Source organism: Centruroides sculpturatus, unplaced genomic scaffold (genome assembly GCF_000671375.1).
Source record: "Centruroides sculpturatus isolate CEXI.00-Female unplaced genomic scaffold, Cexi_2.0 scaffold1168, whole genome shotgun sequence".
Taxonomy (NCBI): domain Eukaryota; kingdom Metazoa; phylum Arthropoda; class Arachnida; order Scorpiones; family Buthidae; genus Centruroides; species Centruroides sculpturatus.
In genome coordinates, this window is record NW_019385306.1 from 1 (window position 1) to 26,440 (window position 26,440).

Sequence of the window (26,440 nt, forward strand, 5' to 3'; positions counted from 1 at the left end):
CATTCCAAATCATACTATTTTTCTACTCATCACATTGATTCTGATAGAATAAAAAGTTACAAAAGATTACAGATCATTCATGAAAATTTTTTACAGATTACAAAAGATTACAATCTTTTCTTTTTTCCATTTTTTTCTCTTTCTACTCTGTGGATATTAAGAGGGCATGGTAAAAATGGATAGATAGATGGTGAAAGACAGAGCTTAACATCTGGGACAGACTATGTATGAAAAATTCCTAGGATTCTTCAGCTACCCAAATTCAATCCTGCATCTTCAAGAATAGTAGAATGACACCCTACCTTGGCTATCTGGCCAGCAAATAAAAATAATTTAATAAAAGTATTTCCATTCCCATCTAAAATCTTGTTATAACAGAAATTAAACATTATCATCATATTCAATATTTAAAAATCTAAGAAAAAAACATGCATTTTACAATTTATGATAAGATTTATATAATTGTATTAAAACTGATTTTCTAGTGCTTTTTTTGTTCAAGTAATGTTAAAAAAATTTTTTTTTTAAATATCAAAATGAAAAATGCCTAGAAACAATAACCTTAAAATACTATATTTATCTAATATAGCAACTGCCTATTTTGCTGTATAATCTGAAAATTTTTACTCCATTTACAACTAAAATTTTGCTTTCATTTATAAATTGTTTCTTAATTGAAAATAAAATAATTAAACTTAATTTAATTACATTTTTAGCTAATTTCAGTTAAATAAGAAAAATTTTTGGACTTAAAAACGTTTAATTCTAACTATAATACATCTTAATTAAACTAGATATAGAGTAATTACATACAATCATAAATCATGTGCTGTAACTGCTTTTCGGCTATTCTTTATTTCAGAATGCATCCTTTTCTGTCGCAAACGTTCTCTTGCCTGTCTTTCTTTCCTACAAAATAAAAAACTTAATGTAATTTTGAAAAATATTTATTAAAAATTTCAATTTATGATAAAAAGTATGCTTTATCAAAATTATTTCTGATGCTGTATTGTTTTCATGAAAACAGAATAAAACAGCACAATTCTCAAAAATAGATATTATTTTCAATTTTTAAAAAGGAATAACCTAACCAACTATGAATTAAACAAAATTAAAAATTATGTTTTAAAGGAGCATTCAAGCATTATCAAAAAATCTAAATTTATCTTTAAGAATAAAGCTGAAAACGTTGAAACAGATGTGGTTACTGGCAAATGCTTATTCTCTCTATATTTTCAATTATAGTCTTTTTACTGTCTTATTAGTAAAATTCTTATTATCCATTACATATGATTTCTAAATCAGTCTTGGTTTATTATGGTGATTTGTTGTGTGCATTATTTTCTAATTATATTATAAATTTAACAGTTTTATTAAATTTGCAGATTTAAATCTAATGATATCTGGTATTGTTTCAAATATTGATATCTGTTTAATGATTATATCATGTTAATATGTAATAGTACATCACTTAGTATTGAAATTACAAAATGAAGCAATAATAAAAATCATTCTTACTAAATATAATATATAATTTAAATGGATTTAAGCAGTATATTGAAAACAATTAGCATAAATAAATTTCTAAAGCTTAGCACAAAGAAGTTGATGTGGTTGCTTCGACAAATAGACAGAGATTGATTTTTATGTCCATGGAGTGATGATTGACTGTGCACGATTGTTGCTAGTTATTGAATATAATTTTCATTGAACAGATCACTTATATTTTGTTAAAAAATCTGAATTGAGTTCATTGCTTAATTATGAGCAAACTTGCTTTGACATCAAAGAGATCAGTTTGTTTTAATATTGACTCATTTGTGCTGGGCTAAAGAGAATAATTTAAAATAACAAATCAATACACACCTAGCTTTTAACATCATACTTGTTTCTGGTAAAACTTCTGGTGGTGGCTTGCATGCTTCCCTCACTATACAACGTAATTTATCTAAACAGTCTGCTAGATTTATGCTTTGAGTTCTTGTTTTATCAGATTTAATTATTAAATATCCATCTTTTGTTAACTGATTTTTATGCTGTAAATAATTCAAGACAATTATATTTAAAATATTATTTAAAAAAAAAATAATGTCAGCACAACAAAATAAAAAAATTAGAAACTTTTTTATTCATTATAAACTATTTTGAGTGATTAAATATACCATTTCTTCCATTCTCTTTCGTCCTTTCTCGGGTATCCATTGAGCAGAAGATAAATGAAATCTTACTTCTACTTTACTATTCACTGAAATATACAATATATATTTTTAAAATGTAATTTAAATATTTTAAAAAGGTTTATTCTTCAATGTTTTTTGTTATATATGTTTGATCACAGCAGCAACTTCCACTACCATGGAAAAGATATAGTGTTATAGCAAAAGATTATATTAATATCAACAATTACAACTAAACACATACATGGTATATATTCTTATGTGAAGACTGATTATTTATCAGTTGAATCAAGAAACATTTAGAAACTTGTCATTCAGATAACTGGATATGCCAAAAGAAGAAATGGATGGATAGGTGTTCTGATGGAGAGTTCTGACAAAGAATATGCATGGTGTGAAGGTCTTGGAATAACTACCAAAAAGAACTATCCAAGAAGAAAATTTGAAGACATTGGACTGCTGCCAGACGTGAACACCACGCATCTAACTCCTGGTTATATACAATAATTTTAAAGTATCTAATTTATCTGATCATAAGTTTCTCTCTCTCTTTCTCTGCAAGTCAGTAACATAGCAGCAGTATTGTATAAATACAAATCACAATAAATAAACTTTTTTCAGTAGCAGCTGAATGTAGTCACTCTTTGTAGTCCATGACGTGTCACACCTCTGAACAAGGCACCTATGCAATGGAGATTTAAGTGAACCGAATTGGTCATCACTTGGACCAAGGTCACACCAAATCATTAAAAGGCAAACAAAAGTTAAAGGAGTCTCACAAATTTTATAGAAGCTATTAAAAATAATAATTCTTGATAAATAACATAATATATTTAAATTTATTTTTTATGTATAATATTTTTTTCAAGTTATTATTTTAATATTTAATTAAGTATTCAATTTTTCAAAATTTTATATATTTTTATTTCAAAAATTCATACATTGAATAAATCAATTTATAAAAAGTTTTATTTCCAAATTGATTTAATTTTTATAATCAGTTAAAAATCAAATCAAATAACTTATTTTTAGAAATTAAAGTTTAGTTAATAATATTAAAAAAACTCTCTCTTAATATGTTACATTCCCTTCATGGACTATAAATTTATCTGATGTAATAAATGACTGCAATATTTTGAGTTCTTGTCTAATTTTTAAAATCTCCACTAATTTTTCCTAAATTTTTTTTTACAGAAATATTACAATAAGCACATAATAATTCTTTTTTCTCTGTTACATCATAATATTTTAACAATCATAATTAATATAAAAAAATTAAAAGTCACATCTGCTTATAAGTTAAGCTTTATCTTAAAAAATTGAATGTTACAACTTCATTGTTAAATTACTTGTTGAAATGGATACAATTAAATAAATATATTGTATTAAAAACTAAGAAATAATTAAACAATGCAATTAAAGCCTTTGATCTTAGATGCTTGAAATCCTCTTTGATCAAAAATCAAAGAGGATTACAAGCAAATACATATACAAATACAAAGTCCTCATTTAGGAAGTGCCATAAATGAAAATGTCAACTGCTCCTGCAGGAGCTGCAGATTACTCATGTTGGACAATGATGAGTGATTCTGACTTTACAAACTGCAGAACACAAACACCTCTATTGCATAGATGCCATTTTTGTTTACAGCACTTCCTAGAGATAGTAGACAACAAGACATTTGAATGCAGATGGGAGATGAAACTCAAACAATTACTCTATTAATTGAATATACATTGCATTGCATACTTCTCAGATAATAATTAACATAATTACAGTAATTTAAAATTGTAGTATTCCTTTTGCAAAACCCTGTATTTTAAATAATTTTTTGTCATTTTTGATATATATATACTTTTATTAAATTAAATGAGTATTACATATTAATTTTACATACTAATCATGTCTCAAAACAAAATTATAGATATCCTTTTGTTTTTGACCGAAAATAAACAAAACTAGTATGGATTATCATAGGTTTGGATTAGCAAAAGTGAAATGTTGAAATACTACATAAAGTTTCATCTAATAAACCTTAAATAAGATATTAGGCAAAATAATATTTTTGAGCTCAATGTTACGAGTTAAGAAAGCTTTATTTCAAAATTAACTTCTTCACATTAACTGGATCAATAACTATAATTAAATACACCAATCAAAACTTTAATAATTCCAGTAAATAATTTAATGTAAATTCAACAGATGTTTTGATCTTACACAAGATCTGCTTCAGGTCAACAACATTCTAAATTGGAATGTGCAGAACTAATTTCAATTTCAAAAATGTTTCTTTTTTTTTTTTTTTTTTTGGAGTAAAATATAAAGATATTGAATATAAAATTGAATAAATAAAGATTAGTTTGCCTATTACCATGTATAAAATTAAAGCAAATACAAATAAAGAAATAATTATACATAAATATACCACAAAAATAATAACTAATTTATGTTGGTATTGCCTGGTTTTTCATAAAAATATTGCCAAGCATATGAGATATTTTTTCTATCTTTAAAGTTAATGCAATTGTCTGTCAGGTAGCTTTGTACATTTCTAAAGCTTCTAGAGCCCCCGATGTGGTCAGTTTGCTAGGACTGTTTGATTAACATGGAATTTTGAAGATCAGCTTGCATGTCAGTCTTTCTAATGTAATAAACAGGAAAGTGGTATCTTTTTTTGTTTATAATATTGTAATGATATTCTTGTAACCTTTTGCGTATGGAGTGCTTAGTGTACCCAATGTACACCAGATCTTTTTGGAATCTGCTGTCCCTTACCAGAACCTTGTATACCATTTGAGCCTTATCTTTTCTGTTGTGTAGCAAATTATATAGCATGGAAACGCACTTGTATGCTAACTTAGTAGCAGTATTGTCAGCTATTTCCTTGGAAATGTATGTAAATCATAGTCATACTCCACCAGAGTGCATCTGAGGTTAGGGTTGTGTTTGTTGTTGGAGTCTCTTAGGTTATTGGGGTTGGTACACAGAGATCACAATACAAACATGGAAGACAATTTAAAAAAGCTAAAACATATAGAAGACATAACTATAATATGTGGGTATAGAAGAAACCTGATTTGTAGTTTGGCTTGTACCTACTCCAACTGACACTTCCCATGTACGAATCAAATTTCACAAAATGTGGACCAAATATTTAAACTTACTGCACTCAAAACCCCTAAAGACATTTTAATTAGACTTCATATTAAATAATTTTCCTATTTGAATACTCCATCTCACTTGTCATATAGAAAGGGAAATCTGTTGTGGATAGTGGTTGAAGTTGATTTACCTGAAGGTAGTTGTTGATCTCCATCTAGATGAGATAATACCTTGCAATAAAAAGTTTCAATGTATTTGTTCAAATTGTGTCAAAATTCATAAAGAGCAAATTAATTAACTTTCTTTTTTATATAATAGATTTGCTGAGTTATTTAAAAATATTTGTAGCAATGAATACATTAAACAAAAATATTAAAAATTACAAAAAGTATTTTTGTGTGTGACCTCATGCATACTCTTTTGCTTTAACAATGGAGTAATAATAAATACAACAATTTTTTTTTATATTTTATGAAAGCAAAAAGTTTGATAAACTTTTAAAAGTTAAATAAATTTTTCATTTAAATAAAAATACATTTTAAATATTCTATACTCTTAAGGGTTATAAAGTGTTTAAACTGGTAAAGATTAAAAACAAATTATTTATTTACTTTTAAAAAAATTATTTCCATTTATATATCCAGCTAATTAAAAAAAAATTAAATGTTTATTTAGAGAGAAGATACATTTAATTTGATTCCCAGTTAATCAAATAATAAGCCAAATTTATTATTTAATTAATTCACTTAACTGCCTATCTACAGTTCAAATTATACAGCATTTGTTTATCCAACATATAGCTCAATAATAAATCTGGCTTGTTATTTGATTAGTTATATAATTTAGGCTTAGTTTCTTATTTGACATCTAACATTTGTAGTATTTACATCAAAATGAAATTAGTTGAACTTTAAATCATAAAAATTTAAATTAAGAAAAAACATGAAATTTTTTACCTTTATTGACATTTTGTCCTCCAGGTCCACTGCTTCTACTATGTGTTATTTGTATATCTTCTGAAATTAATCATTTTAATACATAAATTTGTATAAATTATTGTTATTATTTTCAAACTCAATTAATTACTCAAATGATAAATAATAGTTTTAAATGAGATTTATACTTTTCACTTTCAGATTGGAAATCTTAATCAATCAAATTAATATATCAATAAAAATATTTACTTCATTTACTAACATATAGTAATTAATATGTTTTATTCTGTTATATCATATGCCCAACTGAAGAGAAACAAACAACTATTATTACAACTGTTAATTTTTGAAATTAAAATATCCATTGCTTCAATTATAACTTTCATCAATTAAAACACAAGAAATGAGACATAACTAGTTTAACATTTTTAATTTATCAATTTTACTTAGGAAAAATATTTATGAAAACTAATCTTAACCTCATTACAGCTAAAATTAAACAATAACACATTACACATTAATATGCTCCAGTAAGAAGGATGGTTAAAATTCAATATTAAAGTATCTTTAGTACGCTAAAATTTAATTCTATAAAAGGAGTAATCATTCACACTGGAAGTGTGCAATTGAGCCACAAGTGTAATCAATGTAAGAAAAACACATAATAGAAAACAAATATGCCAAGATAACAAAGAACAAGTCTCTCAAATGATCTAGAAATAAAAGAAAATAAGAACAAAATTTTTCCATAGTGTATATATATGTATATATATGATAATATCTATAACCTTATTTACTGTTTTACAGACTTATATTCAAGTTAGTGTAAAAATCAAACCTTTCTAGCTATCTGAAAACATTCTACTGACAGGTGTCTATAAAATGAAATTACTGTAGTAAATTTTCATCAAAATGATACTACAAATGATGAGTGATTTTGATAATAAGTTTCCATTGTAATAGTTTAATATAAGTAATTCTAAGTTTAAAAGCCAATGTACTATACCTAAATAAAAAAATTAAGACAAGACCAAATGATTTGATCAATTACCTTAATCTTGATGCCAGTGAACATCAGTCTTAACTTATACTTAAAATATTCTCATTTTTCAAAAACTTTCCTAAAACATAATTTTTGCTTTTTTTTTGATAATTTGACTGAACTCGGGTACATATTTGGAAAAAAACGACAAATATATTCACATCCTTTGGTATTAATTTTAAGAATTTAAACTGGTTGTTTTATAAATGCAATGTAGCATAATAACGATCACTTGGCACTATTAATTCTTTTATTTCAATATTCACTGTGTGAATAATTTGTTGAGTAAGTAAAGAGTGAATGAGTGATTAATAAAATTATTATTATTATTATATAAAATAACCATATAGTTATTATGCATGAATTTATGTCATGGATTGCACAATCCAACTAAGTATGACAGCCAGATGGCTGAGATAATAACAGCATCAGTCTGGTGCTCTGAGAAACAAGTATAATTCTAGGCCTAGAACATCAGATATGATTCATAGTTTATCCCTAATATGTTGAGTCCTATTCCTCACAATTCAGCCATCCCATTGTGGGCCTGGCCAAATTGAAAAAAGACCTCTCAGTACCCACAGAGTGGAAAGAATAAACTACAGAAATTCAATTCAGTGAATAGTGGATTTGATACTAAATCCTCCCAACCCAAAGTTCAGACTGAACAACACTTAGGTCTGTTCAGAAATACTTATAAGTTTAATCACTGAGACTCAAAAGTTTAAACCTATAAAGTTTCCAGTCATTTACAGGTTGCTTCCAGACACTCAATCTTAAAGGGTGGGTTAGAGAATGACCAACCAAAATACCATCATCATCATTTATTAGTACCATCAACTGTTCAGTAAGCATTTTCGAACAGACCCTTAATCAATAATTCATTATAGGACACTGTAAAGAAAAACTTTATTACCTTCACCTTACAACAGTAACCTAAAAATAGCTGACAAGAACTGATTTAATGACTTTAACTGTTTAACTGTATGACTAAACAGTAATAGTTTATGTTCGTAAAATATAAAAAAGTGTTTTTAGTAATATTCAGGTAGTCTATCAATTATTGGGTCCTTTTAAAATTGTCGAATCTTTGTAACCATTCTGTAGATAAGCTCCATAAGTTGTATTGTATATCTTTTCATAAATATTTAAAATAATTCTTACCTAGTGGAATATAACCAGAAAATTTTTCTCCTTCATTTTTTGGAATCTAAAATAATATTAAATTCATTTAAAACTGAAGTTTATGATCAAAAACATGACAAAAAACTTAATATTTACCTCCTGTGCTGTGCTAATATTTAAATTACTATTTGGATATATTTTATCCAAACTATAATTACTTTTGAAACTAGAAAACCTTCTAAAATCAACTGATTTCCTTAAATTTGCATTGAAAACAAATCTTCCAAACATGCTCGCCATTACAAAAATACATTACAGTGTTGCCAGAATTAAATTAAATATTCATGAATAAAATATTTATAATAATTAAAATTAAATTCGGAAATATTTAAATATTATTTTTATTCGTATTTATTAAAATAATAAAAATATTTATAATTATATTTATTTAATTATCAAAATCTTTAGTAACAATAAATTAATAATACATCATTGTTAATATATTTATAAATAAACACAAAAATGGATGCTGTAAATAAAGAATCTAATTATTCGGACGAAAATAATTTGTTTTTGAAAGATAGTCGGGGTTTATGGATGCCGGATAAAGTTAAATCACATCTATTACTCCGACACGGATATATAACTGAGAAAATTCTCTATCGTGAGGATCGCTGCGTAATTAAGAAAGCCAAGAAAATTGATAATGATGATATTCAATTTGTTGTGAAAATTGTTAAAAAAAATAAGGTCGATCCAATAATTACTTTAAATGAAATTAGGTGCTTGCAAAGAATTCGACATCATTTAGTGGTATGCAAAAAATATTATTTTTTTTAAACTTTTATTTTAGAATATATTCACGGAGAAAATGTTGAGGAAAAGGGATGAATATCTCTCTTTGTTTAACATTTTTTGGGATATATGATGAAAAATATTCATTTTCTTATACTAAAATTATTAGATTCCTTGGAGATTAGTTGTCTTAGTTAATATTCCTATCGGCAAAGAATAATAAAAAGAATATTCTGTTTAGGTTTAATTGTTTATGTATTCAGAATAAAATATTTTCGATCTTAAATTGTAGATTTTCGTTTTACTAAATTAACAGAATAGAAGAATTTGAATGCTTCTCTTACATCATTGGTTCACCCAGGGGGTGGGCCAAGGAGTCCTGGCACCCGCCAAAGTAAAAGGAAAAAACACTAGTAAATTTTCCAAAAATACTTTCCTAATTAAAATTTATTTTTTTGTTTATATTGTGTGGTGTGTTCTATTTCTATATTACTTGTGAATTAGCGGACGCATAAAGTGGGAATTTTATTGAATTTGAATTAAAAACTTTTTAATACATTCAACTCGGCTCCCCCAAGATTAAATCGTGAGTGCGCCACTGCTTATAATAATATTTTTTTTTAAACAAAAAAAGGAAAACTTTGCACTAGTCGTATTTCGTAGCCTACGGCTTCGGAGACCGGGATGAAAATTTTTCGGAGTGATCTGTCCTGAATTTGTTGAGTCTCGTCCCTCGAGGCTGTTCTCATTAAGGGCCTAGACACGATGGACATGGGAAAAAAGCCCTCTTAGTGCCTAGTGACGTTAAGTTTTCAGCGCGGAATTTAGAGAAGGTTGTTAAGTGCTGTGAGGAAGTTGTAGTTATATTTAGTGAAAGTTATAAGCGGTGAATAAAGTATAAAATTTAACAATTTTAAATTTATCTCATTATACAGTAAGCAGCAAGATAAGATATCACCATAACATGAAAGATTTGAATTTAAATTAGGCCTGTATCCGCAGAACTTATTATAAATAACTTGCGTCTTTTTTACATTTTAAACTATTTTACCTTGTGATCACTAAAAGATCTTTTTATAATCGTACCCATCATAGGTTCCACCAGGCCCACAACAAGGCCGAGAAGTGAGGGACGAAGCCCGATATCCCGGATCTTACGTTTCGTAACGCCCATTAAAATTTGCTCTAGAGTCGATCCCGGGTTCTCCAGAGTTATTATAGGCTGACGCCTGAACTACTCCAACCACCCGGACATCAAAGAAGCCTAACTATTCAACTAATCTTTCCGAAAATTTTTATTTAATTTTTATTTTCAATTTCAGGTGAGTTTTATAGATGCCATTGAAACAGACGACGCATTTTACTTGATACTCGAAAGAGCCGAAAATGGGAATCTTCTCAATTACGTCAACAAACAGAAACATCTTTCAGAAGTTGAAGGCCGAAGACTTTTTGTACAATTGTTAAATGCTATAGAAATTTGTCACAAGTATAAAATTTGTCATAGAGATATTAAATTAGAGAATATTTTATTGGATAAAGAACTAAATTTAAAACTGACAGGTATGCATTTAATTATTGCATCATCAAAATTTTATTTAAAATGATGAGTGAATATAAATGTTTGATTACACGGCAGATTTCGATTTAGCTGCTTCCGATTGTAATCTTAAGAAACTGAATGCTCCTTATGGAAGCTATGGATATGTCGCTCCAGAAATATTGTTGGAACCTAAGTATAATGGGTATAAAGTAGATGTATGGAGTGCAGGTAGTTTTTCTTGTTTTTTACTTTCTTCCTTGTGGGCACTATGCTAAATTACTCACCAGGCATGTGAGGCAAATGCCTTGGTGCCCGGGTCTCTGGGCCCCGAAATTGGTAAAAAAAAAATATAAAACAATTTTACCGTTGCAATTTTATATCAATTTATAAATAATTCTGCAGCTACAACTATTGACAAATCTTATTGGTTAATGATTTAATGATGTCATAAAATTACTTAAAGGGGTCTCGAAAGGTCTTAATCCGTTATTGATCCAGTGGGTTTTTTTCATGTTCATCATGTGTTTGGCCACGTCCATAATGGAGCAGTCTGCTGGAAAGAAACGAAGCTTGATATATGCATGTTCTCTTATTTAAGTGCAAAAACGTCTGACGATTCGGTTCAAACTCGGACTCTTGTTCCCTAGAGCGGCAAGCTGATACAATTTTTTTGCTTATAAAAATGCAAAAAAAAAAAAAAATATGGTTAAACGGTTTACATTAATAATTTTTTCAAATTTGTACGAAATTTGCGAATTAAGCTTGAAGAAAAGAATTTGAAGTTTTCATCTTCAAACATAAGTCCTATTGAAAATAATTTATAATATACGTTTGTTTGTTTTGTGGTAACGCAACACTTGGGCGATCTGCCTAGGAGGATGCCTTTCGGGAGGTCTTTTTAAGGGAAACTGGCCCCTATTTAGGCATTACAAACGAGGAGAAGGCCCGAAGAACTACATGTGGCCAGCCCGTCCAAGCGGGGCGCGAACCCACGACTGAAATCCTGGTGCTTAGGGTACGAAGATCGCTTGGCCACTGGTGGGCCTATAATATACATACAAGCACTCATATACAAAGCACACTAAAGATTTAATCTTGGAAGAGCCGAGTTGAATGAATAAATGATTTTTAATGTGAATTCAATAAAATTCCACCTTATGTGACCGCTAATTCATAATTAATATAGAAATAGAACACACAACCCAATATAAATAAATAAATAAATTTTAATTAAGAAAATAGTTTTGGAAAATTTACTGGTGTTTCTTTTCATTTTACTTTCGGGGGTACCAGGGCCATTTGGCCCATGCTCTGGGTGTGTCACTGCATACAAGAATACTTAATTATAAAAAAATTTCAATAAGTTTTTATCAAATTATCGAATGAAATTTAATTAACATGTACCAGTACCTGTATTCAAAAGCTTCATTCAGTTAAACTATTTTTAATACTGTATTTCACATTACATTAATTGTAATGTGAAATATTAAAAATATTTTAACTGAATGAAGCTTAACAATTAATGTTGTCGACTTGAAGACTTTTTAATGTCTTCAAGATAATTCGCTTTTTTTAGAGTTTTAATTTAAAAATATTCAGCTATAATGTCTGATTTAACATTATTTATTGATATAAAACGATACTATTTATAGGTATATGTCTTTATGCAATGTTATGTGGAAGACTTCCTTTCATCCATATGCAACAGAGAGATATATATCTGGAGGCAATTAACAAGATAACTTTTAGGATACAAATTAGTAATGGTTGGTTGAATAATTATTGTATAGCATTGTGTTATTGTATAGCATTTTCTGTGAATTTGTTTTTGTAATTGTGTTAATTGTTTTTGTATATATTCAGAAAGTCGTGATTTAATCTATCACATGCTCAATCCCGACCCAAATTTGAGACCGTCATTGCGATCTGTGCGCCTTTGGAAATGGATAAGGGAACCAACAAAACTAGTCAATACATCGAAGTTATTCGTAAAATCTAACTCGAACAAAAGTTAATATATATTAATTTTGAAAAATAAATAATGTAAGTTGTTATAAACAAGTTTTAAATTTCAGTTTTGAAATTTGATTATCGACCGGAACACGAATTAACTTTAAATCAAAACTCTGCTTCTCATTTAACTTTCAACAAAGTTTCGAGATTCGTAAAGAAGAGCAAAGAAATAATTGCAAAATCTGAAAAGTAATTATTTTGAAATATTTTATGCGTCTATGTAAATAGCTTACAAATGTATACTTATTAGGGGCATGGAAAGATAGGACAAAGGGAGCACGTCCGAGATGATGGGACGCCAAAATTCTAAAATATATTCATAAAAAACTCGCATTTGAGAATGAAAAATTATATGATCATGTACTGGTATACTGTACATTTTTCTATGAACTGTTTTTTAAAAATTTTTCAAAAATGCATTGTTAATGTGCTACAAATACACCTTGCGCGCCATCCTTCAAACCGTTTTATTCGAACTATTATCGCAAGCGTTAGATTTTCGTTACTCTCTGCAATGTGGATTTAGTATTGTCATATGTAAAATGAATTTTATAAACATTACAGAATAAATAAATATATATATATATATATATAATACAAAAAGCATAAAATAAATTTTATGTATTTCATATCAATGGCAATTTTAGATACAAATGTATGCATGGAAATTAAGAATTAGTGCCGAATGGTTACAGATAATGTCATCATATTGTTCGTTAGTGCTAATCTCACAGCTCTAACAATATTCTGACACTAAACTTATTTGTATATTAACATTTACAAGAAGTAGAAGAAACAACTTTTAAAGAACCAATTCTTTTTTCAATATACTTAAAATAATATATAAAATATTTATTTTTCAGAAGTGAGTTGAAATATAAACTCAAAGATGCCGACTCCATACAAGATTGGAAATGTTCAAAAAGTGAAAATATTATATAAATACACAAATAATATGAATTGGTGTTTAAAAAAAATAATAATTTTTAAGCTTTACTTTTATAGATTTGGACAAGACATTAAATTTACTGCAGAAACGTTTTCGTGAAAATACGAAGAACGATATTATAAACTTGCACTATAATCGTTCAGCAAGAATTTTTTCCAATATTCGTCGCAGAAAGGAAAATTCTCATAAACATATTCGAATTTATGAAAAAAATAAACAAGAAAAATTACAGAGTTGGAAAAATTGGTGTAATATAATGATAAATAAAATGAATAATTAAAATGAATTATCATTTAATTAACGGGAAAAATTATTTGTTTGTTAAATTTGACAGCAAAAAAGTTAAACTTACATTTTGTATTTCGCTCGGATTATTTATAAACACGACTCTTAATGAGATAATTACACAAAAGATAAATATATTTTTAAGTAACATTAGATACTTACATAATTCATAAATTACTATAAATCTTGTAGTAAATTGCATGATTTATGATATCCATCAACTTAAATATGTATTAATAAGTTAGAGATAATTTATGTATCACATAATTGTATGCTTCTATAAATTATGTAATTATGAAATATTAACTTACTTTAATATAATTAAAGTCAAATTATAACATAAATAATTATTTATGAATGATATATAATAATTTATATACGATTCTTAAACAATGTTCAACCAACCACAAAATTGAATAAAAAGAATAAAGATATTAAGATAGGTAATTCTATTAACGTCTAGCAATTTATTCATTCAAATTCTATGGACGAAGGATTTTTTTTTTTTTTTTGAGTGTATAGAAAATATAAATTCTACCAGGGAAAATCGAATTTATTTCCAGATATTAAAACCTTTAAAATCTTTCCACTTCAACTAAACTGTAATCCGTTTTGGTAGAGAAAAAGCCAAGAACCTTTCTTGGTCATTTGAACAAATTTCCATTATGCTACGGTGTTATCTCGCTGAAATTTCTTTTGCTACCTTTATACTTTAAAGGGGCAAGCTATGTACTGTACTGTACGTACAGTAAAGTACTACTTTTCTATTTCTTAGGTTAACGATAGGTAATTTCTCACCTTCTAGTGAAAAATGCTTTTTTCCAAGCCATTTTTAAATTTTATTTTTTATTTTATTAAAAAAATTGTTTTATTAAATTTTTCGTATTTAAANATTTATTCAGTTTGGCCTGCAATGGGAACGATCCTTATGATGAGGGCCGGAACTCTACGTATCCGTGGCAAATCAATCACGAAAATTTTACAAATTTAATTCAGATTTGATCTCAGATTCCAGAGCGGCATGATCGGATCACCTTTATTACAAAGGATCACACGCATAAAATATTTACCGATTGGTAAAATTGAGGAATCGGTGTACGACAACATTTAAGGAACAGAAACATTTTTACCGATCACGTGGCGTTACGTAATAAAGGAAAAGCTTCGGTAAACTTTCAGGACAATCCGTAATGGTGGCCGAAATTGCAGATAATATGGCAGAGTGCATTAGACTTAAAAATTCTCCTTTCGTTCTCTGCGCATTTTAAACTTTAAAAATTTCTTCGCTTATTTTAGCAGATACTTTATTAGCGAGACGAATTTTCCTTTAAGAGTAACTTTTATAAATTGTAATATAATTACCTACCAGTAATATGTAAACATTTATGAGAAAGTATAATTAATTAAAATATAATTTAATTATTCTTATAGTTATTAAAATTGACTGAAAAAATGATAAAACTTGATTAAACAATACCTTGGCTGATGTTCTATTTTTCTGAAATGAAATTTAAAAATCAATTTCACTATATAAAATAACTATTGTCGTGTAATCGTTTTTTCCTTCAACTTTGGTTCTTAATTGAATAAAGATTGTAAAAAAGTAGACATGTTTCTTCTTCTGTAAATGGGAAGAAAGCTTTATTTTCTGACATTAATATTGTAGAAATAGCATTCGTTAAAATTTTCATTATAATATCTCGCTTGGCCGTGTTTAACTAACTCAACAGCTAAACGTCTCCGTTCCAGAAATTCATTTGGGATGAATTGCTTTTGACGTCACACAACGCTAAACTGCGACTATTCACAGTCGAGCTTTGGAACGCATCCGAATTGTTGAATTTGCTGAACGCAGCCAATGATAAAGTCACTTTACTTTTTGGATCAGGAGAAAAGACTGATCTTGCATATGCGCCACAGTGAAAAAGAAATAGACATTAATGCTCGCTCAGGATCTAGACCAGGGGTCGCCTAACTTTTTTAACAATCGACCCCCAACAACTTTCCAAAACCTCGCATTGACCCCCACCGTAAAGTTTTATTACAAGTGCAAGTGTATGAGCCAAGAAAAAAATTCTCTTGTGATTTCCTTATGGGCAAAAAAAAAAAGAAAAAAAAATCGACCCTCCACATCGACCCCCCCCCAATAATGTTTCATCGACCCCTGGGGTCGATATCGACCACTTTGGCGATCCATGATCTAGACGTTTGTGATATGCTCCAGCCAAACTTACGCCGCAAAGCAATTGCAGCGCTCGAAGTGGCAGAAATATTTATTACGCCACTTTCGTAGCATTAGAGCTATTGACTTTCAACTAGATCGAAAATTGAGTTACAAGATTTTATCTAGACAGAATTAAAAAAAAAAAGTTAAAAAAGCGTATAAGATTTTTCGCTTAACTTGCAATAAATACTACATATTTTAATTAATTTTACATATAATTTGATGATAATATTCATTAATTAAATTAGAATAAATTTTTAAAAATTAAGTGAAAAATTAACAGAATTTTAGATGGCACTGTTATCGGAACGTTACGTATCACGTGAATTGACAGATAAATAGGTGTTGTGATATTTTTTTGCTTGAAGTAAAGCTAAAACAAGAAAAATGCTCAAACCAAAAGCATTGACTCAAGTTTTGAGTCAGGCTAATACAGGAGGAATCCAATGTACTCTGTAAGTATCACTACAGGAAAGTATTAAATTCATTTTGGCAGAGGGTTTAATGGATATCAGATATTACATTGAAAAATTTTATATTTGCAATTGATTTCTATGGATAAAATCAAGTTGAGATTAAAAAATTTTAGATTTATAAATCCTTTATTAACAAGACATTAGACACTGCATTACTCAAGCGATTACTAAATTAAATCTTGTGTGCTTGATGTCATTAACACAAACTTTGCAAGGTGTCTCTCCAAGTTCAAAAGAAAAGGAAGTAATGGCTGTGTTCAGCAGACTCAACAGTTCCAGAGCTGTCGAGTATTTTTCTACCGAACGCCCTCTATGGTAGCATTCTTTTGGAACATGTTTGGTGTATTGATGTCATGTTTGGTAGCGTCTTTTGTTTACACTATCTGTTGCTACCCGAAACTGACCGATGTGGGGTTTTGTTCATCGTTTGTCAGATCCGGGTTGCTATGTCGCTGCTACTAATTTGCTTAGTTAAGACTTCAGTCTGCTGAACATAGCTAATGAGTTAAGGAAAAGTCCCTTATGGCAATTCTTTATATCAGTTGATGTTTTACCAGACACACACAAATTGGTCCTTACATTTCTAACTTTAAATGAGATGGTAGTGACCCAACCTTGCAATTTGCATATTATATATATTGAGTAAACAATAATTTTGCTATGGTTTCGTTCTATATACTAATTATACATCAACAAATAACAACAAATTGACAATATATTTCATCATACATCATATATACCATTTTAAGTCTCCTATAGAAAAAGTTTTAAACCCTACTGTTGAAATTGCTTATTCTAAATGTTCATCAATTCAATTTTTGCAAATTATTTAGTATTATACATTCAAGTTTTGAAGGTTTTGTCATGTTAAGAGTGACTTCTGAACTCTTGGTTCCTTTTGATGATTTTCTTGTTTTTTATGGGTTTTTCTACTTTTAGCAGGGTGACATTGATGTCCAACAGAAACTGACTCTTGCCTTTTATTAATCATTCATTTATTTTAAAAAGAAATTTTCTAATTTTTTCTGGATTTTGTACAGGTTATTAAACCGAGAAGGTACTCTACTCGCATATTCTGGTTACGGAGATAAAGATGCGAGACTTGCCGCCGCCATTGCCAGTAGCATCTGGTTGGCTTACGAGAAGAATGGTCGAACTGCACTGAATGAAGATAACATGAAATTTATCCTGCTAGATTGTGAGGTAGTATCTTATAAGAGTCAATATTACCTTATTATTGGTACATAAAATACATTTCTTCTGTATCATTTTAGGAAGGAAAAATTGCAATAACTAAAGTTGCAAATCTCTTACTTTGTCTCCATGGTAAAGATAGTGTAGGACTTGGTATGTTAAAAGCCAAAACTCAGGCACTAGCTGAATATCTAGAAGGCCCACTGATGCAAGTGGCATCGTCTTGAAAACACACGTTGTAAATAAATTAACTAATAATTATTATCGTGGATTAAAGTAATATCTAGTCTATGATGCAGCAGATGAACTTTTTAAATAAATACTTACATTGCTAAGAATTTGTTTTCCAAATTTTATATTTTCAGGCTTGTTATGTAAATTATGTGATCATTATTATTTTACTTATTAAGTACGGTTTTAAAAATTTTTTGTATACTTTAAACTGTAAAGATTTAAAACATGTAATACAAAAATTATTTCAATATTATTTTTTTGCTTTTTTTTTTTCTCTTCAGTTTTGTCTCTGTACTTTAACATCTCAGAATTATATATTAAGATATATTTATTACTCTTCAGAATAGTAAATATATTTCATCAATGATACACAGTACAATAAATATGGATAATTATAAAAGTAGCAGTCTCAGAATCTCAAATTTCATTTTTTTTATAATTAAGAGATTACTATTGTGACTTTTTTCTTTTGAAAAATTCTCTGATTAATAAAGTTTTTAGAATTGAATATTTAAAAATTTTCCTATTAAATGCTTCAGAAATATCCAAAATCATCTTACATAATCCGTTTTTAAAATAAATTGCAATATCACTTGTGATTTTAAAACTTACCTGGAATTATATACAAGATTTCAGTTGATACTCAGATAGTTCCGTTTGTGCATCTCTACTATGAACTTGAATCAGTTTGTTTTTGTATACTCTGATAAAGTAATTATCATTTTCAACTAGATCAAAATTTTATCTTGTTTTCTGTTCAGTTCATTCATATTGAACACTCACTTTGTTCAATATTTCACGATTGCACAGTCCTGTTTGAATAACATATGTAAACATATCTCAGTCAACTGCTCTGTCATGAAATAAAGAATTGTTCCATTTATGTCTCTTTTCATTTCATATGGAGCATGATAAGTATTTACTCAGAAGTGAATTACTATATATACAGAATAGCCACAAAGTCTGTATGCTCCTTCTATTCTCTGCACAAATTTAAATTCTGTGTTCTAATCATCAATCATTTTAATTATTTGAAACTGGTAATTTAATAACTGTCTCAGAAAAAATTTCTCTACTTTGCCTTATGTCACAGTGCTTAAAGTGAAATTGTCATATCATAGTGTGGCTGCCTCAAAGTCTAAACTTATTGGATTTACATCCAATCAGTCATCCACTGAATTTATATTTTGCTAGTACAGTTAAAATACCAGTGAGGAATGACAAAAAATATGCCATTATGTGTAGTTATAAAAGTGGAATGTTGTAAAGCAATTGGACATAAAGTAGCAGTCTACTAACTTAAAAAATTTCATATCTAAAGTACATATCAATGAGCAATTATGTGTCATTGTCACAATGCCAAGCTGCAATTTTCATCATATTTTAAATTTATTTAAATATTCTCCACCTCAAATTAGAAGTGGCTTGTCCCTGTACATCATACTTTTCCTTTAACAATAGTCATGTCAATCATCTAACATCATCTGGGGAAAATTTTTGAATTAAAATAACATGACTTATGATTTGCATCAGAAATTTATATATTATTGCAATTAACTAATTGGGCCTCCTACCCCTAAGGTTTCCATATCAGATCTTGGATTTCATATATCAACTCCATTCTCGAGATTAAAGGACAGCCAGATGACTGTGGGAATTTATAGGACTAAATGTTTTTTTCAAATTGCAGCCAAACAAGATAACTTCTGAAATTCTTTAAATACAAGATTTTAAAAAAATTTATATTTTTAAAGGTTTATGGCTAAATCTGCAGATACTTTAGTGCATTTTTGTACCAAATGTACAAATCTTTACAATATGAAATATCTTTTAATATGCCATTCAAATATTGTTAAAGAACAGTATTATTATTGTTTAATGTATTGATGCTAAAATATATTCATATTATCTAACACTGCATAATTTTCTTTATTATATACCACCACTTTTTAATTTACATCTGTTCAAAATACTGTAGTGCTCAACAATGGTATTTAAGGATAGTGCCATAAGAGGTTAGTCCAATAGTCTGATTTTATTGCTTTGCTAAAGATTTTTAGATTGTCTATTGAAAGTGTAACTTTTTTAATTTGTTAATTACCAATAAGGTTAACTTTTAGGATGCGAGTTTGTTCTGTGGGCCTATTATTGCATTTTTTTCTTGATTATGTTGCAATATGAATCTAAATTGTGCAAGATGTTCTGGATTATAACCTGTATTATAAGTAGATTTGCAAATTTTTTAAAATATAAACCAACATTTAATGTGTCTACATGCTGTTATAATTACAAGTTCTTTCATCCTCTAACTCAGGTGGCCAATAGTTTTTCTCCCGGGCCAAATTGGAAAGAAAACTTTTTTCAGGGGCTGAACCAGGAAGATTTTGAGGTGGTGCGAGATCTCATTGTGGTGTCACCCTGTAGAGACTAAATCGTACAGAGATTACAGATACATTTTTCACATTATCATGCATTATCAACATTCTATGCTGTACTTAAGAGATTTGTAATGGAGTGTTAACTCTAAACGCACAGTGAATTGTTGACTTTTTTTTTTTTTAAGGCGTCAGAATTTTTCATCAACCTATTCGGACTTGAGTAGCTGATATTGAAAGATTAATTGTGGTGGGCCGCATAAATTCATTAGACGGACTGTATATTGGCCATGCCTGCTCTAACTGGTCTTAATGATAAGGTATAAAACATACTGCAATGCACTGTTTTTGTAGTATGATCATTTGTTTTGTGGTATGTTTTATATGTTGTAATTACATTGTGCATTAACATTTATAAGATTTTGTGTTATATTTTGCACCAAACATTCAAGATTAAACCTTTTCCAAAAATTAAATTAAAAAGATTAAAGTTTCCAAAAATATGAGGAAGTCAGTCATGCTTTTTAAAAAATGTGCAGAATTATTTACTCATGGAAAATTTTAAATTACATTTAAGATATCAATATGTATTGCACATTAATTGTATATAAATTGCATTAATATGAATGCATTACATTAAGCAAGGTGTTAAAAGCATTCAATATTTATATTCACTGAATAACAACAACTCAGAAAAGGCCAAGTTTTTGACCTAAGATAAATGATTTGACAAAGACCTGGAGTTTGCAACTAAGATTATGCTAAATATGGATGAAAATGGGAGGAGGACACAGAACATATTCTGTAAATATCAAGGTAAAGACATGGCAAGATTTGTCCTCCATGTTGTCTGCAATGCAGTATCAACTTATTGCCTTCTAATTAATATACTAAATTCTTAATATCTTAGAAATGGTTGAAATTTTGGTATATGATTACTACGGTTTTTTTTACACAGTATTGGGTGTAATATTTACCATATAAATGCTGAATGCTTTTTTAACACTATATGTATATATGTATGTATACAGTGGCAGATTTCTGCACAGGTGCACGAAGTGCATTGCCTGGGGCTTCAAAATTCAGCTCTCAAAATAAATTTTTATTTTTATTTTCCATAATGAAAATAATAATTTAGCAATATTCCCTAAATTAATAATTTCACTATTGTTTGGTAAATAATGGACATTATTATAATAATTTATAAATAAATTCTCATTTGTAGATTACTAGATTTTTGAAATACAAATCAGTAGTTAATTTAAAAATAAATTGTATATATCCATGGATTACTAGATTTTTTTTGTTTTAACACTTTTATCTATTGAAACTTAATGATTCTTGTACCAATAAGTATCAATTTTCATAATTAATACAATCTGAACATCAGTAACCTTTTAAATACAGCCAGGCAGTTGTAATTCTATATTAGTTTATTTTCAATGTTATTTCCCTACGTCTCGTGTTTTTTTTTTTTTTTTACCACCTGTATAGTGCCTACCAGAGTAAAAAACTTGCATGTAGAATGCACACTGTAGGTTATAGGGGTAGTGAAAATATTTAAAGGGAGGCTTCAAAATTGAATTGTGCCTGGGGCCTCTCGAGTGCTAAATCCACTACTGTATGTATTGATATATAGTGCTCATTCTTACAGCTTACTGCAGACTGAATCACAATTTAAACTTTGCATTTTAGGGTGGTTTCTAGCATCTTAATGCAGTATCCTCAGCACTCATTAGTTATTTGTGTGTAAGAGTGAGATGGCTTTCATCGGCTATATAGGAATCTGGACTCCTAATGGCAATCTTGCAATCATTCATCTTGTTGATTGCAAGACTTTCTAAAGGATATAAATTTTTGTTATAACTGTGTAAAATGCTATCATTTGCAAAAATGGGGAATCTAAAGTAAACTACTAAATTTGCTTTAACTTAGAGCATTTTCAGTGACATTTTGGAATTGAAAATGAAATAAGAACTTTTAATATTTGACAATGGAGAGTTATTGCTCCTTATTTATCTTCCAGTATTGTTATCAACTTATTCCTCCATATTTTCTATAAGTGTTAGAATACATGTGCAATTTCCGTAAAATATACGTTTCTTAGAAGCTGCATTCTAATTGATTAGAAGAAATCAATTGCATTTTTTGTACAAAATGAGATACAAGCCAACCAATGCCATATGTTATCAGACTAGATATTAGCTATAATACTATAATACAAATCTTTTCTTCCATTAGTCTAAATTATATAATAAATTTAATAATTATAATTTTTAAAGAGATGGTACTGTACCTAACATCTTCCTCTAGTACCAAATTGTTTCGTAATTTATTAGTATTATAGCCAATATCTAGCCTGATAACATACAGCATCATTGGTTGTCTTGTAGTTTATAATGTATCGGGATGTAATGTTTGTTTATAAAATGGGATATAAAAAGTCCAAAAATAAGTTTCCCAGGGCTACTATTAACAGGAAGTTTTATTCTGGAGACTAAGTACAGTACATTGTGGATAGGAAGAGGCATTCTCACTTTATTTTTTTGACATAATCTCCATTCATATTGCATTTGTTGTTTGCTCCACAAGTTAAAGAAATCTTATTATAGAACTCTATGCCTATTGAAAAAGTTTTGAATGGTTTCTTTCACTTCATTGCTGGTGAAATTCTGTTCTCCTGGTGCCTTCTTCAAAGATGGAAAAAAGTGAAAGTTGGTGGGAATGAGATCAAGACCATAAAAAGAGTGAGACATTTCCAACCAAATTTACCAACATGGAATACCGTTGCTACTACCTTATGGGATCTTGCATTATCATCAAGGGTAATCCCTAAACTGATGTCTTTAGTCAAATAGCAGCTTTCAGTCTTGTCAGTGTGTTACAGTACCTGTGGTATTTTGGCATCCCAGAATACTGAGAACCTTGCTTGCTGATTGGGTCTCTGTAAATTCATTTTTGGCAGGGAACATGGGTGTTTCAACTTTGTGAAGGCAAGTTTTGATTTTGGGGTAACACAAATCTGTTCTCCATTTTGTTTCTTGGCTTAATAGACTAAGAACACACTATTTATTTGCAATAACTAACTACTGCTAATGCAACATGCTTTTTTATGGCAAAACACAACACTCTTCAAGGATATATCAGATACTTTTATATAAATACTTCCCTGGTTCCATTCATTCCAATTGGCTGTACCCTAAGAATTTAAGAGTTCCGCTTCTCGTAACCAAATTTGTTTCTTTAACCCCATCTTTTAGGCTTGCCATTTCTTTCAGATCCTTTTTCTATTGATATGTTAAAAATGTGGGGGCTTTGTGGAACAATCTTTACATGATTTTCTACATTTAAACACATTTGTAAAATTTACAATATATAATCTTTTAGTTATTTTAAGTATATATATCGGGTGGGCAAGCAAGAGTTCAGTGGGAACTGAAATGAAGGTTTGCAAAATGCATGGGAGCTGCAGTTCTGTACCGTGATTTTATTACATGATATAAAACAAATATTGAATTTTTTTAATAAACATATTTTCACAAAATTCTGGAAATAAAATTGTAAAAATAATAATAAAAAGCAGAAATTAACACTTTCAGCAAGAGCCACATTTGCCCATGTCTGATATATATATTAGTTTTTCATGTTTATTGATTTTTTTATTCTTTGTTATTTGTATTATAATCCTTTGTTACAGGTGTCATTTCTGCAGAGAACAGTCTTGTGACATTCCCTTTTGTTCCTTTTCTTTAAAAAAAATTCAATACTCTTGAATGCCTTAAGCTTAATTCACACTGAGCGCGATTTGCTGGTGAAAACAGAGTGAATAACCCATCAAACAAGTCATGTTTGACGGGTTGTTCCCTCTGTTTTTCGCTTTCACCAGTGAATCACACTCAGTGTGAACTAAGCTTTAGAAACAAATTTTATAATTACTGACACACTATCTGAAAATTTAACAAAATTTCTAAACTTCCAGCAAAACATTGCTTGAATTCAGTTTATTCTGAGGCATACTGGAAAATATACTAGACATTTTTCTTAACTTTTTAGCTGTCTCACGTAGTGGTGGATTTGTGCTTCCAGCAGCAAACCATAATTATGGTTATATGGTTTTCTGCTGTGGAGACACTATTATTTAATTGCAAATACAGTAGAGCGTCATTTATCCGAATCAATTGGGGACTGGGGTTGTTCGGATAACTTATTTTTCAAATAACCAATTATGTATGAAAAAATATATTAACCTATCCCGTGTTGAAATTTTTCTCCATTGCATGTCGCTTTGTGTTGAATTTTCATCGATGTTAAGCCTAACACAAACTTTTTAAAATAATAATCGTGGCTATTGTATTGTTAAAAATAATTTCTTTATGTTTTACAAACAAAATAAATACATTGAAAAATATAAAAACAAATAAAAATTATACTTTAGGCCGACTGGAATTCTTTCGTATAACCAACGTTTCGGATAAATGACACTCTACTGTATTAACATTAAAACATTTGCTTATGTTTTAGATGTGAGAGACAATTTAACAAAAAAAATGAACCTTTGAAAATTTTCAAAGACAAATCTGAATTTTCCCAAAGACATTAAATAGTTATGTATCATAGTAATATTTACTCTCATATTTTTAGTTTCTTTAGTAATATTTTTATAAAAATAGTGTACTGATGACTTTGTTAATAAATTTTGTCTCAATGTTTTTTAAGTAAAAATTTAAATTCCACCTGCATAAAAATTCAACATATATTATTTATAACAATTTATTGTCAGTACTTTGTAAATTTGTGACAATAATAATTACACTAACAAATAACTTATGTTCCGTTTATATTACATCCATAGAGAAGACTAGTGTAATTACATCTGTTCTTAATTAAGTCTACTGTTCATTCCTTCTAAGGCCATTTCGACCAATAAATCTTCTGATGAAAATTTCTATTTATATTTGCAAAGATTTTTAATAAAAAGAAATAAAATATTCTTTCTTCTTGTATGTTCTGTTATTTTGTCGTTTCTGCCATACGATTTAGGGCACTTCCCGCTCTGAACCATTCTATCTGTGTCTCGTTCATGGTGTGATTCAGAGATATTGTGTCTTTGGTACCATCTTTGTGCTTGATTTCACACATTACCGGCTGGAAAAAGAAATTTAAAAATCATATATCAACATTTTAATACTAAAAATAAGTCTAAAACTAAGGATTCCGATAATATACTGATAAATCTACATTTTATAATTAACTATCCAGTAATGTAATTACTATTTAGGCTTAAGTGATGATAAGATTTTGATTATTTGCTATATTAATTGGACAATTAGAAAGTCACAATCAGTAAATGTTAATCTATATATCTGTATTTATTTTTATTTATGAAAATCACTACCAGTGCAAATACAAATCTGTTTATTTACAAGCATTATGAATATTCAGACATCAATGTATTTAAAAATTAAAATTACAAATTAACAATATCTGTTCATACTAATTGTAATTCAATACATGACTAAATATACCAGGCAACTAAAATTTATTATGTTATATTCAACAGATTATAAAACAATTTAACAACATTATTTGAAAACAAATTGCTTTGTAATCTAAATCACTGAATTCTTTTGAGAACCAAAATTGTGTGTATTGCTTCTAACAATGAATAAAAGCAATTTAATTCCAATCATTAAAATTAATCTGAAAGATTACAAATACCAAAAAGTGATTTTTGTGGGCAGAAATAAATAGGCATCATTTGCTTTATTGTAATTTGTAATTATGGATCCAAAATATCATTATTTATTGGAAAGTATCAAATCAAAGAACAGTATGCTTAATGAATAATTATTTTCAAAATAATTATTCATTAAGCACACAGTTCTTTGATTTTTTTTGTGATATCACTATTACCTTTTACCTGTGTACCTTTTACCCTTTGGAGACTTTCTCGTATATTTTGTTCTAATA

The 26,440-nt window shown here is 28.6% G+C and overlaps 4 protein-coding genes across 4 annotated transcripts in view; 2 read left to right on the plus strand and 2 right to left on the minus strand.

The window, feature by feature from the left end:
* Positions 1–9: 9 nt before the first annotated feature.
* On the minus strand, positions 10–8,699 carry LOC111637432 (peptidyl-tRNA hydrolase ICT1, mitochondrial-like). The gene is made up of 7 exons (XM_023382919.1): positions 8,539–8,699; positions 8,422–8,467; positions 6,237–6,296; positions 2,163–2,245; positions 1,867–2,036; positions 814–909; positions 10–311 (listed from the first exon to the last, which is right to left on the minus strand). The coding sequence occupies exons 1-6, from the start codon at positions 8,680–8,682 to the stop codon at positions 816–818; spliced, it is 597 nt and encodes a 198-aa protein (XP_023238687.1). The 5' UTR covers positions 8,683–8,699; the 3' UTR covers positions 10–311; positions 814–815.
* Positions 8,700–8,875: 176 nt separating this feature from the next.
* On the plus strand, positions 8,876–14,958 carry LOC111637426 (testis-specific serine/threonine-protein kinase 2-like). The gene is made up of 9 exons (XM_023382913.1): positions 8,876–9,195; positions 10,500–10,740; positions 10,817–10,948; positions 12,373–12,486; positions 12,584–12,730; positions 12,796–12,922; positions 13,597–13,658; positions 13,739–13,930; positions 14,870–14,958. The coding sequence occupies exons 1-9, from the start codon at positions 8,905–8,907 to the stop codon at positions 14,956–14,958; spliced, it is 1,395 nt and encodes a 464-aa protein (XP_023238681.1). The 5' UTR covers positions 8,876–8,904.
* Positions 14,959–16,486: 1,528 nt separating this feature from the next.
* Positions 16,487–18,196, plus strand: LOC111637427 (ragulator complex protein LAMTOR2-like). The gene is made up of 3 exons (XM_023382914.1): positions 16,487–16,646; positions 17,708–17,870; positions 17,942–18,196. Exons 1-3 carry the CDS (start codon positions 16,579–16,581, stop codon positions 18,086–18,088), a joined length of 378 nt encoding a protein of 125 aa, XP_023238682.1. The 5' UTR covers positions 16,487–16,578; the 3' UTR covers positions 18,089–18,196.
* Positions 18,197–25,224: 7,028 nt separating this feature from the next.
* Positions 25,225–26,440, minus strand: part of LOC111637436 (aconitate hydratase, mitochondrial-like) — a 44,781-nt gene continuing 43,565 nt past the window's right edge. Inside the window, exon 22 of the mRNA XM_023382924.1 lies at positions 25,225–25,615. Coding sequence (XP_023238692.1) covers positions 25,481–25,615 — 135 coding nt within the window. The 3' untranslated portion in view covers positions 25,225–25,480. The remainder of the gene's footprint in view (positions 25,616–26,440) is intronic.

Bases quoted from the DNA above. Each gene is read 5' to 3' on its own strand.
- LOC111637432 (XM_023382919.1), bottom strand. From the start codon at position 8,682: ATGGCGAGCATGTTTGGAAGATTTGTTTTCAATGCAAATTTAAGGAAA. The intron at 6,297-8,421 runs GTAAGAATTATT...GATTAATTTCAG, and splicing joins TTCTGGTTATATTCCACTAG to AAGATATACAAATAACACAT. The intron at 910-1,866 runs GTGTGTATTGAT...TTTATTTTGTAG, and splicing joins AGTATGATGTTAAAAGCTAG to GAAAGAAAGACAGGCAAGAG.
- LOC111637426 (XM_023382913.1), top strand. From the start codon at position 8,905: ATGGATGCTGTAAATAAAGAATCTAATTATTCGGACGAAAATAATTTG. The intron at 10,949-12,372 runs GTAGTTTTTCTT...TACTATTTATAG, and splicing joins AGTAGATGTATGGAGTGCAG to GTATATGTCTTTATGCAATG. The intron at 12,923-13,596 runs GTAATTATTTTG...TTTATTTTTCAG, and splicing joins ATAATTGCAAAATCTGAAAA to AAGTGAGTTGAAATATAAAC.
- LOC111637427 (XM_023382914.1), top strand. From the start codon at position 16,579: ATGCTCAAACCAAAAGCATTGACTCAAGTTTTGAGTCAGGCTAATACA. The intron at 16,647-17,707 runs GTAAGTATCACT...GATTTTGTACAG, and splicing joins GGAGGAATCCAATGTACTCT to GTTATTAAACCGAGAAGGTA. The intron at 17,871-17,941 runs GTAGTATCTTAT...GTATCATTTTAG, and splicing joins TTATCCTGCTAGATTGTGAG to GAAGGAAAAATTGCAATAAC.